The sequence below is a fragment of the Peromyscus leucopus genome, chromosome 5, assembly GCF_004664715.2.
Source record: "Peromyscus leucopus breed LL Stock chromosome 5, UCI_PerLeu_2.1, whole genome shotgun sequence".
Lineage (NCBI taxonomy): Eukaryota > Metazoa > Chordata > Mammalia > Rodentia > Cricetidae > Peromyscus > Peromyscus leucopus.
Window position 1 is genome coordinate 141,923,434 of NC_051067.1, and position 16,198 is coordinate 141,939,631.

A 16,198-nucleotide genomic window follows, 5' to 3' on the forward strand; every position below is an offset into this window, starting at 1 on the left:
CACATGATCTAATAAAGATTAGCTGTCCCAAGTATGTGGGCAGCTCTTTTGGACCCTCCCAAGGGGCTCCTGCCTGCCGCCTGTCCCTGAGTGCCCCACGCTGTTCTAGTGGATTTTTCTCCAAGAGCCTGAATTTGTTTCCTGAAATTCCCTACTATTCATTCTCTCTCTCATTCATTTTCAGTGGAGATTATTTTTTTTTTCATTTACTCAAGATTTACACACAGCCTACTTCCAGAAGGATTTTAGACAGCTTAAAAAGATAAGCGCATTGTAAAGCGGACACACAAATTTAAAGCAGAATTTTAAAACGACTCAAAAGTCTCCAGGGAAAACACATTCCTACTCTGATACACCCTTCTCTTGCCTTCTCCACCCACGGCTTCTCCTGCCCCTCTTCAAGACAGACAGGGGCATTAATGTGCCTCCTCTTGTTTGTTGGGAATGCAGACACACCCAGGAAGTAAACTATCTGCCTGGCTCCTTCCTGGTTCCCAGGTTGCGGCAAGCTGCCTGGCGTTAGAGGGGCACGTCTGTTGAATTCTGTCGCTATTGGAACGTCCATTTGCTCCAGTGTATCCATAGGAACAAAGATGCAGAGTGGTAAAGCTGGGCCACACACCCCTCACACTTAAAAAGAGCTTTATTGTGTTGCACAAGCCATAAATGCACTTGATGATGTACATTAAAGAAAGATAGTCATGCAGAATCTTCTGATGGCAGGACCTTGAGTCCTCATAAAATGTAATTAGGAAATAGCATTACTGAAATGCTGAGCAAGACTTTTCCTGTGTCCTGTTTTGAGGGAGTGATTTCCTATTCAATCCTTTGACTTCTTGGACACTATTTCTTTCCTTCTTCAGATTATGAAAAAAAGAAAACACATGCAGTAGTAAACCATCCCTCCCTCCCCTCCTGCCCATGGTCTAGGGTGAGCTTGGATTCTGATTTGACAATGAAGTGCCACCCATACTATTTACAGAACATTTACACACATGAAATCCTGCTTGATCTGCAAAATACTACAGGCAGGAAACTGTCCTAATCCCCATTGAAAAGAGACGCTGGAGAAGTGAAGGGGTTTGTGAAAGTGTCCCAGGGCAGCCAGCAGGACAGAATGTGGTCCATTGCCTCCCATTCTGCCTTTAGTTCTGACCAACTGCATTCCTTCCTGGGGTGTGAGTCGGGGCTGACGATTAAATGGCAGGAGCAGGGATACATCGAAGCTGGTCCTGTGACAGTCGGCCAAGCCATCCCGATCACCATTTGTCGCGAATGCCATCCAAGTGGACCGGTAGCGTTTAAAGGGGCTTTACTGCACTTCGTTTCTTTTGTGCATGGGACATAACGTGTGTGTGGAAGTCAGGTGAGAATTTGCAACTTCTCCTTCTACAACATGCATCCCAGGGATCAAACCCAGGTCATCAACTGGGCAGCAAGTGCCTTAACCACTGAGCCACTTTGTCAGCCCCACCAGTGACTCTGTTCTAGAAAGTCATCCTTTCTTATATCCATTGGTTGTCTGCTTTTACTCCCTTCCCTGTGGTTCGTATTTTTTTTTAAACCAACAAAGGATCACACACACATACACCCCTCTCTGAGATATACTTACAAATCAGGGTCTAGTTGCCACCGAACTTATTACTAATACTGACAAAGCTTTCTCTTTACTCAAAGCCAACACCAAGGCTCTCTCCTCATAGCAGAGTCAGGGAGGTTAACGGATAGAAGCCCTATTATCGAAGATATGTCCTCACTTCTGCTGCTGCACTTAAAACTACCAGAATGCTAACAGAGTCTTGCCAGAATGAAGATACACAGTTATATCCACCTTGGATAGTTTTAATGTTACTTCAGATGTTTGTTCCTGCCCACAACTCCTAACAGGCTACCTGGCATTGGGTTTGTTGTTGCTGTTTGGTAGAAAGACTGACTAAGAAGGCCAGAAAGGAGGAGAGGGAGATGGGTGATACTCGAGGTGTTTTACCATTGTTACTCACTAGAAAAGGAATCCCACCTTCTGGCTGGTTCACATGGCTTGCATTCTGGGAAAACAGAAGTCTTCTGATCTTAAGTTTTACAGAAGAAGCCTATAAAGCCTATTTCTAAGGGTTTGGGACCAGATGTGTCAGTCTGAGCCTGTAATCCCAGCACCCAGGGGGCTGAGGAAGAGGGACTGCAGATTTACAGCCAGCCTGGACTACATAACCAGTCCTGGCCAGCCTGGACTACACTGTGAGCCTCTGTCCACCCCCGCCCCCACCCCTCCCCCACAAAAAATCTTCTTTTGATTACTAAAATTCATTTCATGTAAAGCAAAAGTGTCTTGGGTTTCCTTAAGAATGCACCCTAAGGCGGTATTCAATTTACAATTTCTTCAAAAAACAAACAAACAAAAAATGAAAAACAAAACCAATCCTGTCAGCAACGTTTCTGAAAAGGAGATGCGCGCGCGCGCGCGTGCGTGCGTGTGTGTGTGTGTGTGTGTGTGTGTGTGTGTGTGTGTGTGTTACTTCACACCTGTCCTGAAAACTCTTCAAAAGCTGTGATTCATGACAGTTTGGCCTCCTCAAATGAACACAGGGCTGGGGACCAAGCTGAGTGGTAGAGCACTCACGGAGCATGCTCAAAGCCCTCGGCCCCACCCCCAGCACAGCTCCCAGCCCAGGCTATGTATGAATATGTATCTAATGTGCAATTGCTATTTTCTTTGGAAATATCCACTCTCAGCGTTCGGAACCGACACATTTTTCCTTTACACGAGGCCTGTGATTCCAATGGAGAAAGTCTGTGTCCACTGCAGGGTGTACCTATAGCAGGATAGAAGGGATACGAATTCCCCACATAAACGGAAATAAAGTGTAGAAATATGGAAAGACACATCACAGGAATACAAGGCATCACTCTGAAAATTACATATTGTTTTCAAAAGGAAAAAACAATCTCTCCAGTAAAACATTTGCTAATCATCCACTCAATCAAGCGTTTAAGCTAAACATCACCAGTGAACAGCCAGATGTTGTAATACAAAGCACTCTCACTTCAGCGGTTTGTCTGAGTTTATAGTCACCACAGGGAAATGATCAGACAAGACGAGAATGTGAACATTCTACATGTCAACTAGCCTTGTCCCCCCAAAAAGTCTATGTCGAACACACAAAAAAGGTTTCTGTGCATTCTGAAAGCTACAGCAGCAAATAGCCAAATGGAATTATATTAATAAGTGGGCTTTGGGGAAATCTAGTTTTAACATTAGAAATAATAAAGGAATTTGGGTGGCAATTGAAATTTAAATTTGGAAAGGTGTTTGATGATATTAGGTAACAGTTCTTAACTTTCTTAGCATGTTCGTGCATCTGCCAATATGGGGAAAATACATTTCTTTGTTCCTGTTTGTTTCTTTATGTATTGGTAGTGCTGAAGAGCAAATCCATGACGTCTTCCATGAGACAAGTACTCTCCCTCTGAGCTACACTCCATCCCAGAATACCCTTTTTTCTAGAAGAGGCAGGCTCAGGCTTAGTGGTGCCTACAGGCCTACGGTGACTTCCAAAGAGCTTAGCTCCCCACATCCAAACATACACAGATGGGGTGGGGGTCCAGATACACACGACAAAATGAATGTTTGCTGTTGTATGAGACAGTATCTCACTGGGTAACCCTGGTTGGTCTAGTACTCACCGTGTAGCCCAGGGTGACCCAACAATCTTGTCACCTCAACCTCCCAAGTGCTGGAATTATAGGTGTGGGCCACCATACTCAGCTGATAAAATGGGCGATTATTAAGTCTGGTGAGCGGTATTATTGATATGTATTACACTGTTGTTTAAACTTTCCACATTACGTGTTAGAAGACACAATGGTACAGTAACTAGTCTCCTCTGTGTACAGGAAACGTCTGTGCTTACATTTAATAACAAAATTAACGCTGCATTGGGACAGTTACTGAAGGCAACTCAGAGGCCCTCCGAGGACAGTGCGTAGACTGAGGACACAGTATAGACCTCCTACATTGACTGACTTTTCCACTCTCTTTGAAAACCTTATTCACACATCAAAGGTCCTATCAACACATAGCTAGGAAGTTACTAAATATGTCTAGAGTTTGATGATTTACTGTTCAATATTTTTATAACATAAGAACATTTATGCTGGCCAGCTAGCCTAGCCACTTGGGGGGTTCTAGGCCAGGGAACCTAGTCTCAAAAAAAAAAAAAAGACCCAAGACACAGCACCCAAGGTTGTCCTGGGGCCTACACACAGGTCTCCACCTACACACATACAGCCTTTAGGTGTTTTGGGTGGACTCCAGCAGAGAAACGGGAAACACAGAGCACTCAGCTAGTGTGACACTGATCCTTTCCAGGGGTTCAAGTTCATCTTTTAGTGCACTCTTAAAGCGCAGTTACTACAGAGAGCTGCTGACAACCATCAAGCCTGCTTCTAGGAAGTCAATCCGCCGTGTCCCTACCTGCCTGGCCTCTCACGGGCACTCTGAACTTAGCTCAGACACCTCTGTCCCCTGATGCTCTGAAATGCAAGCCAAGGAACCAAGCTGCAGAGCCTGTGTTCTTGGGAAGCCGGTACCGAACTCTTACCAGTTCCAGTAAATCTGCTAGCCTGGGGTGCCGCCTCTTCACGGACAGGCTTAACTCACTCATCTGCTGTTTTTCGGGCTTTGCTGGTGTTTGGGTGAGATGCAGGTGGCGTGTTCGGAATGCGGGGATGGGAGTGGTACAGTAGATGTGGTCTGGCTACCCCAGTATCTGCTCTTGGAAATGAGAAAGAGAAGTGGTGGAGGAAAGCAGTAACTCACAACTGCTGGCGAGCGCTCTACCTTTCTGGTCTCTTTTAGGAAGGACAGCTCTCAGAAGACAAACTTGATGAATTAGAGATTTCCCAAAGGTGGACAGCAGGAGAAAGGGGCCTATCCTGTCCTATTGTTGAGAGTTTGTATTGGGTGGGAAAAGACAGATGTGAAGCGCGTCTGAAAATTATTTCAAAGAACTCTTTACCCCAAACTGCAAATACATCACACCAAAAACAGAACTTAAAAGGAGTGAACCACAATACTTAATACATTTGAAAATATGAAAGATCATGTTCCTTTGTATTTAGGGAAGATAAGGAATGTCTCTGTGAGCCAAGTACACCCCAGAGAATTGCAAGTCTTACCTAGGTACAAGGATGCGTTGTCTTTCTTGACGTTGTCATCTAAATAGGTTGGTCCCAGGGTGTAAATCGGTGTGGAGCCCATTCCAATGAGAACCTGTGCACAAACGAATAAAGCTACATACACCCAGTGATTATTTCCTCCCGAGTCCTTGGGACAGGGAAGAGGCTCCATGTTGGCCGTGGAGTTGCCATTCTGACAAAGGCCATCGTTGGAGACCGACGTGTTCAACTCTTGGATTTGATAGGGAGGTGAGATGAAGTGAGGTAAGGCGAAGAGCGCAGCCCCGACAGCGATAAGAAGTCCACCCACCGCCAGCCATAGGGGCCTTCGCCCACGGCCGCCAAAGTAGCTGACGAACACCACCACTACCAGGTTCCCTATGTCAAAGCAGCTGACCAGCAGCCCGGACTCGGAACTCTTCAGACTATAGCGCCTTTCAATGGTCGTGATGACACTGCTCAGGTACCCGGAGACCATCAGCGCCTGGATGAAGGTCAGAAAACACATGCACACTAGGAAGCAGCGAGAATCCGTAAGGACCACATAGAGACACCTTCTCTCCTGGAGTGTGGCCAGAGTAGAAGACACTGACATCGTTTTGCTGGGGTCCATCCTGTGGTTACAGTCCACAACTTCCGCTGTAGTCCCTGCTGAAGTGGATGGGGCAGAGGGACTAGGGACGATCAGGTTCCCTCCTCCACGCATCTCCTGGTGACCCGAAGATGCAGTGCAGCCCGAGGCCAGTTCGCCATCTGCATTCCCAGCACTGAGATTCGGCCGGCAGGAGGCGCTGTGCAGGACCGGCAAACTCTTAGACCTGAAGGTCTCCGACTCGCACTTCTCTTGGACAGCTCCTACCCCGGCAGGTGTCTCCGGCTGCTCTTGGGCCCGGGACTGCACAGCCCCTTCGTCCATGGCTCTTAAAATCTGCTCGCTGATCCCATACAAGGCCTCCGGCACTTTTCATCCACCTGCACGGGGGGCCGAAAGCGGGCCCACACTCAGTTCTGCCCACCTGAGACCCGGGCTGCGGACGTCAGAACCGCGTAACTGAACATCTCAGCAGCAGGGAGATGCCCAGAGCATCCTGACCGGAGGCGCAGCGGGGAGGTTTCTCCACCTCGTGCCAGGGGAGGTAAAGATCCGCACGGTCCTGCGAGGAGCCCTGTTCGGCGTCCACCTCCCGGGGATAGCTCGCGGTAGGCGCTTTGCGCGTCCGGTGCTCATCCCCTCCGCCGCCGCCTCTCAGACGGTGGCCAGGAGCTAGAGCGCTCTGGGCCCAGTGTGGTGTCACTTAGCGCGACTGTCCGAACGGCATCCCACTTGGTACTCCCAGGGGTGTTCGGTGCCCACCGCAGGGCTTGTGACACACTCGGGGGTGAAGCTGCCAACCTGCAAAGCAGAGAATGGATCGTCAGGGAAGGATGGCTGCAGTTGGGGCTGGCGTCCCGGCGCCCGGGGGCTAGAGCTAGGTAACCCCGTGGTCCCTAGAGGGGCCGAGGTGCCAGCCACTAGCTGAACGCGGCAGGAAGAGCCCGCAGAGGCTGCAGCCTCAAGTCCCGGAACAATGAGCAGCAGGCGGTCCGCCGAGACTCTCCCTCATTGTCTGCTGCGGGCCTGCCCCCGCCCCGCCCCTTTTGCCTTAAACAGTGCGTTTGCTTTTATATGTTAATAATTATCAACCTAGCAGCTCTGACTCAGAGGCAGTGTCTTTTATTCAAGTGAACTAATTGCAGCCTTTTGGTACTCCTACTCTATGACTCAAAATAGAAGATTCCCAAAAGAACAAAGGAAAGTTTTTTTTTCTTCTTCTTTTACAAACACACAGTGCCTTCCCGGTCTCAATTTTTAAAATGCATTTTTTAAGCGATAGACAGAAAACCACGTGTAGAAATGTGTTTGCACACTTGTACGCTGGCACGTGTGCGCGATTAGATGTGAATTCGTCTGCTCCATTAGACACCTACTTATTCAAAGCCAAAGGCAGCCGGAGAAAAGAAAAAAAGGTCAGCATGCTTGTCTGGTTATTCTTTGCGCTAAAAATAGCCCCTTGCCGGAAAGAACTATTCAATTACAAGTAACGAGGGCATTCAAGGCTGTGGCCCACGTTAAGTCCCAGAGCGCAATGTTGAGCGAAACCGAAAATCAATTTGCTTTGCAGATGGCTGGGTGAAGCCACAACCAAACAAAGAGACGCTGGCATGCTTGCACTGCGTGCACGAGGAGCCCAGCGAAGCGGCTCAGCACCGGCCGGCTGGCGGGGCGGTGTGCAATTTACCGAGCGCACCCCGAGAACGTGGGCCCTGGGGTGTGTGCGCGCCTGCGCAAACACACATGCACACGCGCGCGCGCGCGCACACACACACACACACACACACACACACACACACATACACACACACACACACACCAGAGAGTACAGGGTGAAACTGTTGTGCAATCCAGCACTCGGCTTGAATTCAGCAAGCACCAACATCGGTGTGCCCCGGGTGTAAACCCCATCCCTAATCCTAGAGAACCCTACACCCCTCTCGCCGCGCCGCGATGTGCACCAGGTGGGAGGGACCGGGGCTCCGCTGCGTTGGGTTTCGTTCTGAGCTTTTGTGGTGCTGCTACGCCGGGAAAGGGGGTAGGAGAGAAAGGCGGAGAAGCTGGCCGAGGGGTGGCAACCACCGCATCTCTCTGGACTGTTCCGGACAGGACTCACTCTCAGATTCCCGGCCTGCCAGTGGCTCGCAAGCCGGGTCTTGGGTTCCGCCCGCTCACCCTTGCGCCTTCCCGGGGAACTCCACCCGCGGCTGAGCGCCGAGCTGGGGAATCCCGGCGTCGGAGCCCCTGCCTGGGGGAGCAGCCGCAGCGCGGCGCAGACTCGGATGGGATGAACACCCGGATCCCCGCCCGAAGCTCTGGGAACAGATGCGGAATCCCAGGGACACCCCTGCGCGCGCGCGCACTCACACACACGCAGCCCGTGGGAGGACAGAGCCGCCGGGTCCGCTCGCCGCTCTGCCGGGCTCACCAGCCTTCACAACTCACTAGAGAGGGTGACGACCAGTCTGCCGGGTTGGGATTGGAGCGGCCGCAGTAGGACAGCGGAGGTGCCTTGCAGATGGGCCAGCCTCCTGCGGAGGCGGTCTCGGTCCTGCCGCCGAGAAATCGGGGAGTGAGACTGCGACTCGGGCTGCCTAACTCTTCCCCCAACCCCTGGCCTGTCACCCAAGCCTCTTCTCTCCAGACAGACACACGCGCACAGAGATGCACCGGGACTGGAGCGGCAGAGGGCGCAGGCGCGCGGGCAGCCACCCAGCCCAGCCCGTGGGCAACGAGCCACCCCGCTGCCCTTCACCTGCACGGAGAGAAGACGACCCTCACCGAAGCCCCAAGGAAGCACGTGTCTTAAAAAGCCACCGACTGGAGCCGAGAGCCATTATATGCAAAGTATTTCGGTTCGTTTCCACCAAGTTCACCACGCATCGTGTCTTTTCTACTGTAGCAGATTCAGGGGACCAAGTGGAACAAGATCCCTGATGTAGGGAAACTTGTCTTGCCAAGAAAATGTCTGCGTTAATGGCTTGAGCCCATGCGGTACGTTCTATACAGTTTGCTACCGCAGAACCAGACACCCATTAGCCTTCCTTTCCAGAGCAGGAAGGGCGCTGCAAAGGCACAGGGTCATGGCGCGCCAAGCAAACCAGTAGACTCCCTGCTGGGAGTTTGGAGAGATGGGGCAGAGCACTGCCCTGTCCTGGTGGCAGAGAACAGGACACAAGGGGTCTCATGACTTGTGTACTGTCAGTCCCGAGGTGCCATGGCTTTCTGCCTTTCTTACTAGAAATAGCTTCGTCCGAGATGGGTAGACTACTGTGAGTGGAGTGCAGAGGCAAGTAAGGTGGAAATCAAGCATGTGATGAGGTGGGGGCCAGGGAAACAGAAAGCAAGCTGAGAACGTAGATATGGCTAGCCTAGTTAGGCCAACACGGGGGGGGGGGGGGAGCGAGGGGGAGGAGACTCCCGATTTAAAACTTGAGTAAATAAAGTTTAATCAGAACATGAGAGAAGAAACGTACTGGCTGTTCTCGTTTTATAAGGGTTGAGTTTGAAATGCCATTAGAACATCCAAGTGTACATACCCCATAAGCTACAGGGTATAAAATGCTCAGGAGGTTTGGACTAAGGATGTAGATTAGTAGTAATTAGCCCTACAAAGACGACATGAGAAAGTATAAGTGAGTAGGGTGGGGTCCAAACTGAGATACAGGCTAAAGATGGGGAGCTGAGAACATTAAGAACTGAGAGGAAGAAAGTTAAGAAAAAAGACTAGAAGTCGGAACCAGAGAGCACAGAGCGGTAGACAGGAATGGGTGTCACTGAGGCCTAAGGAGGCCAACTAAAGAGGGCAACAGACCGAGAAGGCCCTGCTTACTCACAGAACCATGCTCGGCGGGCTATGATGCCATGCCAGGTCTACTCGATGGCTCCTGGCTATCCCTATGACAGTACCATCTCACTCTATAGAAGTGGTACATGTGCTGTGGCCCAAAGTTCCATGGCCTTAGCCAGGCATAGTGCATGTGTCTGTAATCCAAGCAGTTGGAAGGCTGAGACAGAAGGGTTGAAACCTCAAGGATAGCTTGGGGGTCACTTAGTAAGACTTTGCCTCCAAAAGAAAAAAAAAAGAAACATCTGGAGACTGGAGCGATGACTCACTCCAGAGGACCTAGGTTTGATTCCCAAAACCCATATGGTGGGTTACAGTCATCTATAGGTCTGGTCTCAGAGGACTTGACACGTCTCCATAAGCACTGCATGCACATGGGACATACATGCAGGCAAAGCAATTGTACACATAAAAATTAATTATTTTCTAAAAACCTGTCCTTGTGGCCGTCACTTTCTACTCCCCTCCCTCTGGCTGAGTGGTACCTTGACTTGTAGCTCACTTCATGGCTAGACAACTGCCATGTCTCCAGACGACCTGTAAAGAACATGTGAGACCAGGGGACACCCAAGAGGAGTCCACGTGTCCCTGCAGCCACACAGAGACAGCACTGACGTGGCAGTGGGTGGACTGACTGGTCATTATTCCCTCTGTCACTGTCCACTCAAGCCTGTGGTCATTTATCCCCAACAGAGAGAATGGCCCTAAGTGCCACCGCTTATTAGACTGTAGTTCCCTCTGCTGATAAAGTAAACAAAAATATGTGGTCCTTTCTGTACCTAACTATTTTTCAGAGCTTATTCTGGATCCAAAGAATTGATCTACATCGTCCTAGCTTCCCTCTGAGCACTTTCTTCCTGTTCTCTCATTTCAGCCTTGTTTCCAGACATCAGCTGTTCTGTAGCAAATTTGATCTCTTACATCAGGTGCCAGGGCTTCCCTACTGAAAGCTAAACAGCCCTGTTCCTGGAACCCGCTGTTTAGTCATGGCCAATTACCATACTCAAACTAGAGATGACTCTAATAGCCTACAGGATTGTGTTATTGTTTTGTCACATACGCAAAGGGTCATAATTTATAGACAAAATTTAAATGGCTCAATTAGCTGAATGTTTCACATAAGAAACACTCAGGATGAAATGTTTCCTTTACTGTTTGTCTAATAGCTCATGTGTGGTAGACATTATGGTGAGGAATATGTAAGGAGAAGCATGGCTTACCTCGTGGAGAACAGTTAGAGAGCAGAGAGAAAGATGGAGGACAGGAGGAGAAAGGGAGAGAGAGAAGACCCTTAGGAAGATATACCTTTCTGTAGCACAGCTCCCAATGCTACGATCTCCTAAAAGTTCTGTCACCTGTAGTTACTGCCGTCAAATAAGAACTGCTTAAGTCAGAGTTGTCACGATTCAACCACCGCACAGGCTGGGAACCAGTCCTCCAGTATATGAGCCTTTTATGAGAACTTCATATCGGAACCATGACATCAAGTCTGCCTTTATTGACCCCAATCTTCAGCTTAACAGAAAGAATTTGAGTCAGATTATAGAGTTCTGCTACCTATGGCTTCTTCCATTCTGTATGTGGTTGCCTTTTTTGATGCGTTGGAACAGGAAGCCTGTGACCAGAAACTCTCTTCAAAATTTCTAGTTTGCTTAATTTCTTCAAAGTCACTTGGGAACAACCAAGACTATAATAATCTGGCCTTCAACACAGGAGGGTGAGGAAGGGGGGGGGTCCATTACACATCTCTCTTTCCTTCCTGTCACTCAGGGCTGCTTTCAGGAGACTTCCCAGACACAAGAACTGAGTTTTACTCAAGAAGAGCTTCTGGGCTTAAAATAGATCTTGAATGTAATGGTTAATCTTCATAGTTAACTTGATGAGATCCAGACACACCCAAAAAACACGCCTCTGAGGGTCGGGGGAGGGCATTTCCAGAGATACTTAACCTGAAGAGGGAGGACCTGCCATGAACACAGGCTGCACCACCCTGGAATTGTGGACAGAAAAACCAAAAGGAGGGCAGAACACCAGCCTTCGTCTCTCTGCTTCCTGACAGCAGATGCTACGTCGCCAGCTGCCTCACACTTGGGTTGCCGTGACTTCCCTGCCATGATGGACTGTGTCCCCTCAAACCCTGAGCTAAAATAAACCCTTAGGTCACTACTCATCACATTTGCTCACAACAAGGAAAAGCGGCTAGTATTGATGTTGTCATCGCACTGAGTACTGATGGTTTATAAGGGGGGAAACATCTCTTTTAGGAAGGCACTTAACTAAATTTGGCATCTGTGCTCATACTTAGAAATAAATTTCAAGCTGGATAAATCAAAACAGAGATAGATCTGAGCCTGGGGTCCCACAGTAGATGCTTGGAGGATCCTACAAGTGCTAATGAAGTAGAAAGTCACACGTTTGCTTTGGTGTTATGAGCCCTGAACCCTAAGAAACTGCTGCCACAGCCCTACAGAGGAGCCATGCAGATGGTCAGCCTGAAGAACACAAGACCTCATCAGTCAGGACCTTAAAGAATCTACTTAATCCCTCTTAATAAAATGATGCCCAACACTCCAAGATTTGTCATGAGAATGGCTTGCCTATGAAGAAGAGAAATTATCCCCAAAGCTTTGTGTTCCCTTGAAAAGTGTTCCAGAAGCTGGGTGTTGTGGTTGAACACCTACCTGTAACCCAGCATCGGGAAGTAGAGGCAGGAGGTTCAGTCAATCACACTCATCCTCAGCTGCATAGCAAGTTAGAGGCCAGCCTGGGCTACATGAGATCCCAACTTTAAATGAAAAACCAAGTATTTCCTAGTTACCACCATTCCCCCTAGGCCTGGAAAGGACAGAGGCAGAGCAAGCAGAAGGAGTTAGGATTGGGAGACAGTCACCCATGGGCCCTAAGGGTCTCTGCATACTCTTTTGGTATATGCAAAGAGTATATAGGCCTGAGTCCTCTTTGCCTAGGCCATTTCTCAAGTGTATTTGATGCCAAGAATCTTGAGGGCTGACCAAGACTTGCTAGTCCATTACCAGAGCAGTCTCTCTCCTTGTGCTGTGTACACAAGTATGGGCAATGGACTCTTCACATCATTCCATGGGACTTAGGGTCTCTTGATACTGGAATCATCTCCCCAGTACCCAGGATGAACTTACCCACTTGTCCATGGGGTCAAGCTCCAGACCCTAGACCATTCTTTAAAAGCACTGCTCAATAGAACACAACCTACCAAACCCTAAGTTCCTTTATACTGGGTAACGCAGCTCGTTCAAGGCCTGGAATCTGAAACAAATCTTTTCTCCGTGGGCCTCCAGCATACATTTCCTGAGTTCTTTTTGTTTTTGTTTATTTCCTAAAATAGCAGTGTATGGAAAGCTAGCTTCAACAAAACAAAACAAAAAACAAGCAAGCAATCAAAGAAGCAATAAAACCACCAACCCCCAGACCCGCATGTAGATGAGGCTCTGTCTAAGAAACGAGGCACTCGGTGAGTGTTGGGAGGTAAGATGAGCCATTGCCACGTTTTTGATATCTCCTGGCAGCAAGCACCTCATGAAGATGTGGTTCTTTCCTGCTTCAGCATCCCATAGCCCAGTCTGGCTTCTCAGTGTGGAGAGCCCAACACAGCATTAACCACTTCTGATGTCTGGATCAGGCCACAGCAGAAAGTCCTGTGAGGGCCTCTTGTTCCCCACCCTCAAGGCAATGGAAGAGGTACCAGTTTCTCTGGCAGGACACCTTTGTGTATTCTAACAGTCCTTCCTAGATAACATTTGTCCAGCCTTTCTGAACATTTTGTGATTCTCTTTCCACCTAAAAAATAGAAGGTGGTTTCTAGAAAGATCAAAACACTGGACAACTGGCTAGTAAACGTTGTCTCACCTGCAGCTTGAGTCCTCTCTGCCCAACACTTAGCTTCCCTGTCTGTAGCACAGACTTTAGAGTTCTCTATCAGGACCTACCTCAGAGCCACCAGATCCTTCTGCTGGAGATTCTAAATCCTCATTCACAAAGCAAGGCCCAGGGACAGCTGGGATTTCTCTGTCCAGCCTATCTTCCGACTTGTCATTGCCAGAGCACATGCTTCCTCCCTAGATGACAGGGAAGAGTCACATTTCAGGGGTGAACTGACCATCAGTTCAATAACCAGGGCATAGAATAATGAACCATGACGCTAAAAAGTGACACCATCCAGGTAGTGCACACTAACGACCCCTTCAGAGCAGATGGGACACCTGAAGGCTACTATTTCCTAATACTTATTCATAAGAATGATGCCCTGGCCATCCAAAACACACAACTGTGATTACCAACTATGTCTCTGCTCCAGTCCAGAAGTTCTGCTTCATTTGTGGGTCAAAACAGAGTGGTTAGGAATCAGGGTTCTGGGACAAAGCACTTAGCACTACTAAGGGAGAGCACTGTGCCATCTACAGCATTGTTCATTAAGAGGAAGCTGCCCAGTGCCAACATGGGTCACTAAGAAGGAAAAATGTTCCTGGTTTCACTACAGTGTCACTTAGTGATTAAAGAGAAAAAGAGGACCATGTTTCCAAACTGCCTGCTCTGAATCTCAGTGCTGCCATTTATAGCTGTGTGGCCTTGGGCAATTCATTAACGCCCTCTGCCTCATTTTTCAAGTTGGGTTTATTTCCAGTACCGATGTTGTAACACTGTTGAAGGCATCCAATGAGTTACCACATGCACAGTACATACAGAATGGGATCTGGACGGAGTAGATGCTTTGTGAATGTAAGTCATCATCGTAGCTGGGGGGTGTGTTTTGTGTTTCTCAGTTCTGTATCTTGTCCCTGATTTTTGGAGGGCAGGAGGCCTGTATGTTTTAGGTAGGTCATCACTTCTCGAACTAGCTCTTGCCAAAAAGACTATCAGATTGATAAAATATCCTTTGGGGTCCAGAATTCAGTTGTTTGTTTGGCATGGATTTTACTCATCAGCCACGGAATCTTTCTTGTCTTTAATGAACCACCGATCAAATTAAGCAGGAAGCATCTCTCCCACTTGTCAGATCAGTACAGGTTTCACACAGTCCTCTTCATGACCTGGTAGACGCTTCCTGCTCCTCCTCCTCTTTCTGCTCCTCCTCCTCTTTCTGCTCCTCCTCCTGCTCCTCCTGCTCCTCCCTCTGCTCCTCCTCTTTCTGTTCCTCCTCCTCTTTCTGCTCCTCCCTCTGCTCCTCCTCTTTCTGCTCCTCCCTCTGCTCCTCCTCTTCCTGCTCCTCCTCCTCCTGCTGCTCCTCCTCCTCCCTCTGCTCCTCCTCTTTCTGCTCCTCCTCCTCCTCTTTCTGCTCCTCCTCCTCTTTCTGCTCCTCCTCCTCTTTCTGCTCCTCCTCTTTCTGCTCCTCCTCCTCTTTCTGCTCCTCCTCCTCTTTCTGCTCCTCCTCCTCCCTCTGCTCCTCCTCTTTCTGCTCCTCCTCCTTTTTCTGCTCCTCCTCCTCCTGCTGCTCCTCCTCCTCTTTCTGCTCCTCCCTCTGCTCCTCCTCTTTCTGCTCTTCCTGCTTCTCCTCCTCCTTCTCCTGCTCCTCTTCTTTGGTTCCTCCTCCTCCCCTTCCTCTTCCTGCTCCTCTTCTTCCTTCTTTTGTTTTTATTTATTAGTTTGCTTGTCCGTTTGGGCTTTTATTATCATGAGACAGGCTCTCACATAGCCCAGGCTGGTCTCTACCTCACTGTGTAGCTAGGAATGACTTTGATTTTCCTGCATCTCCTTCTTAAGTGCTTGGACCACAAGCACACCCCCTCCATGTCCTGCTGTTTGCTTTTTGACAGAGTTACTTACTTTGGAACCCTGGCCTACCTCTCATGCATACTCTTCCTGGTTCAGCCTCCTGAAGGCTGAGACGACAGGTTCCTGAACAGTCACCCCAAGTTGACTCAATCCTTTTACAAAGGATGGAGCTGAGAGTGAGAGGTGACTAATTCACACAGCACGGAAGGTGTAGAGAGAGAGCCAAAAGGAGATCTGCCCACTGCAGAACTGGCGACCTCACTCTGAATACTCCCAACTTCGCTTTAATATTAGAAATGCCCATTGGCTAAGACAAAGCAAGTCTCCAGGTGTGGTGTCCTTACATACCCAAGCCTCCTTGCATATCTTCCTAAATGGGGAGCCAGAGACTGTCGGAGCCTTCCAGAACAAATATGTGATGAAGCCCATCTCCTAGAGCACCGCTATTCCAGCCAGCCTCTCCCATGAGCTGAGAACTTACTAGTCATCCTGAGGAAAGGGGAAACCTGACCTTGTCCCCTGAGAGCCAGTCTTGTAAAAGAGAACTGAAATCAAGCGTGGCTTCCTGAGGTCCTGAATCACAAATACCATATAAGACAATTCTTTCAACAACAGCAACCCCATGGAAATTCAGGGAACAATGCACAGTAATCCACATGCCCTGTTTAGGAACAGCAAGGCTGGTCATCATCAAATAACAGGATGTAAATAATAAATGAGTTGCCACACCCCATTCCCTCTGTGGACTCTGGAGCTGCTAACGTCCAAGCCGAGCTTGACTGGGCTGAGAGATGCGCAGAGACGCCTGGGGATGTACGCATCTGTTAACAAGCAGAAAT

At 48.9% G+C, this 16,198-nt stretch overlaps 1 protein-coding gene across 3 annotated transcripts in view; it reads right to left on the minus strand.

Moving 5' to 3' along the window:
• Nucleotides 1-8,439, minus strand: part of Slco5a1 (solute carrier organic anion transporter family member 5A1) — a 149,628-nt gene extending 141,189 nt beyond the window's left edge. The window contains exons 1-2 of one of the 3 annotated variants that reach the window (XM_028864586.2): nt 8,213-8,439; nt 5,176-6,568 (exon numbers count right to left, since the gene is read on the minus strand). In XM_028864586.2, coding sequence (XP_028720419.1) covers nt 5,176-6,091 — 916 coding nt within the window. In that variant the 5' untranslated portion in view covers nt 6,092-6,568; nt 8,213-8,439. Of the gene's footprint in view, nt 1-5,175; nt 6,569-8,134 lie in introns of all 3 variants that reach the window. The other 2 variants (XM_028864581.2, XM_028864582.2) reach the window with 2 other exon arrangements.
• Between the last annotated feature and the right edge of the window lie 7,759 nt (nt 8,440-16,198).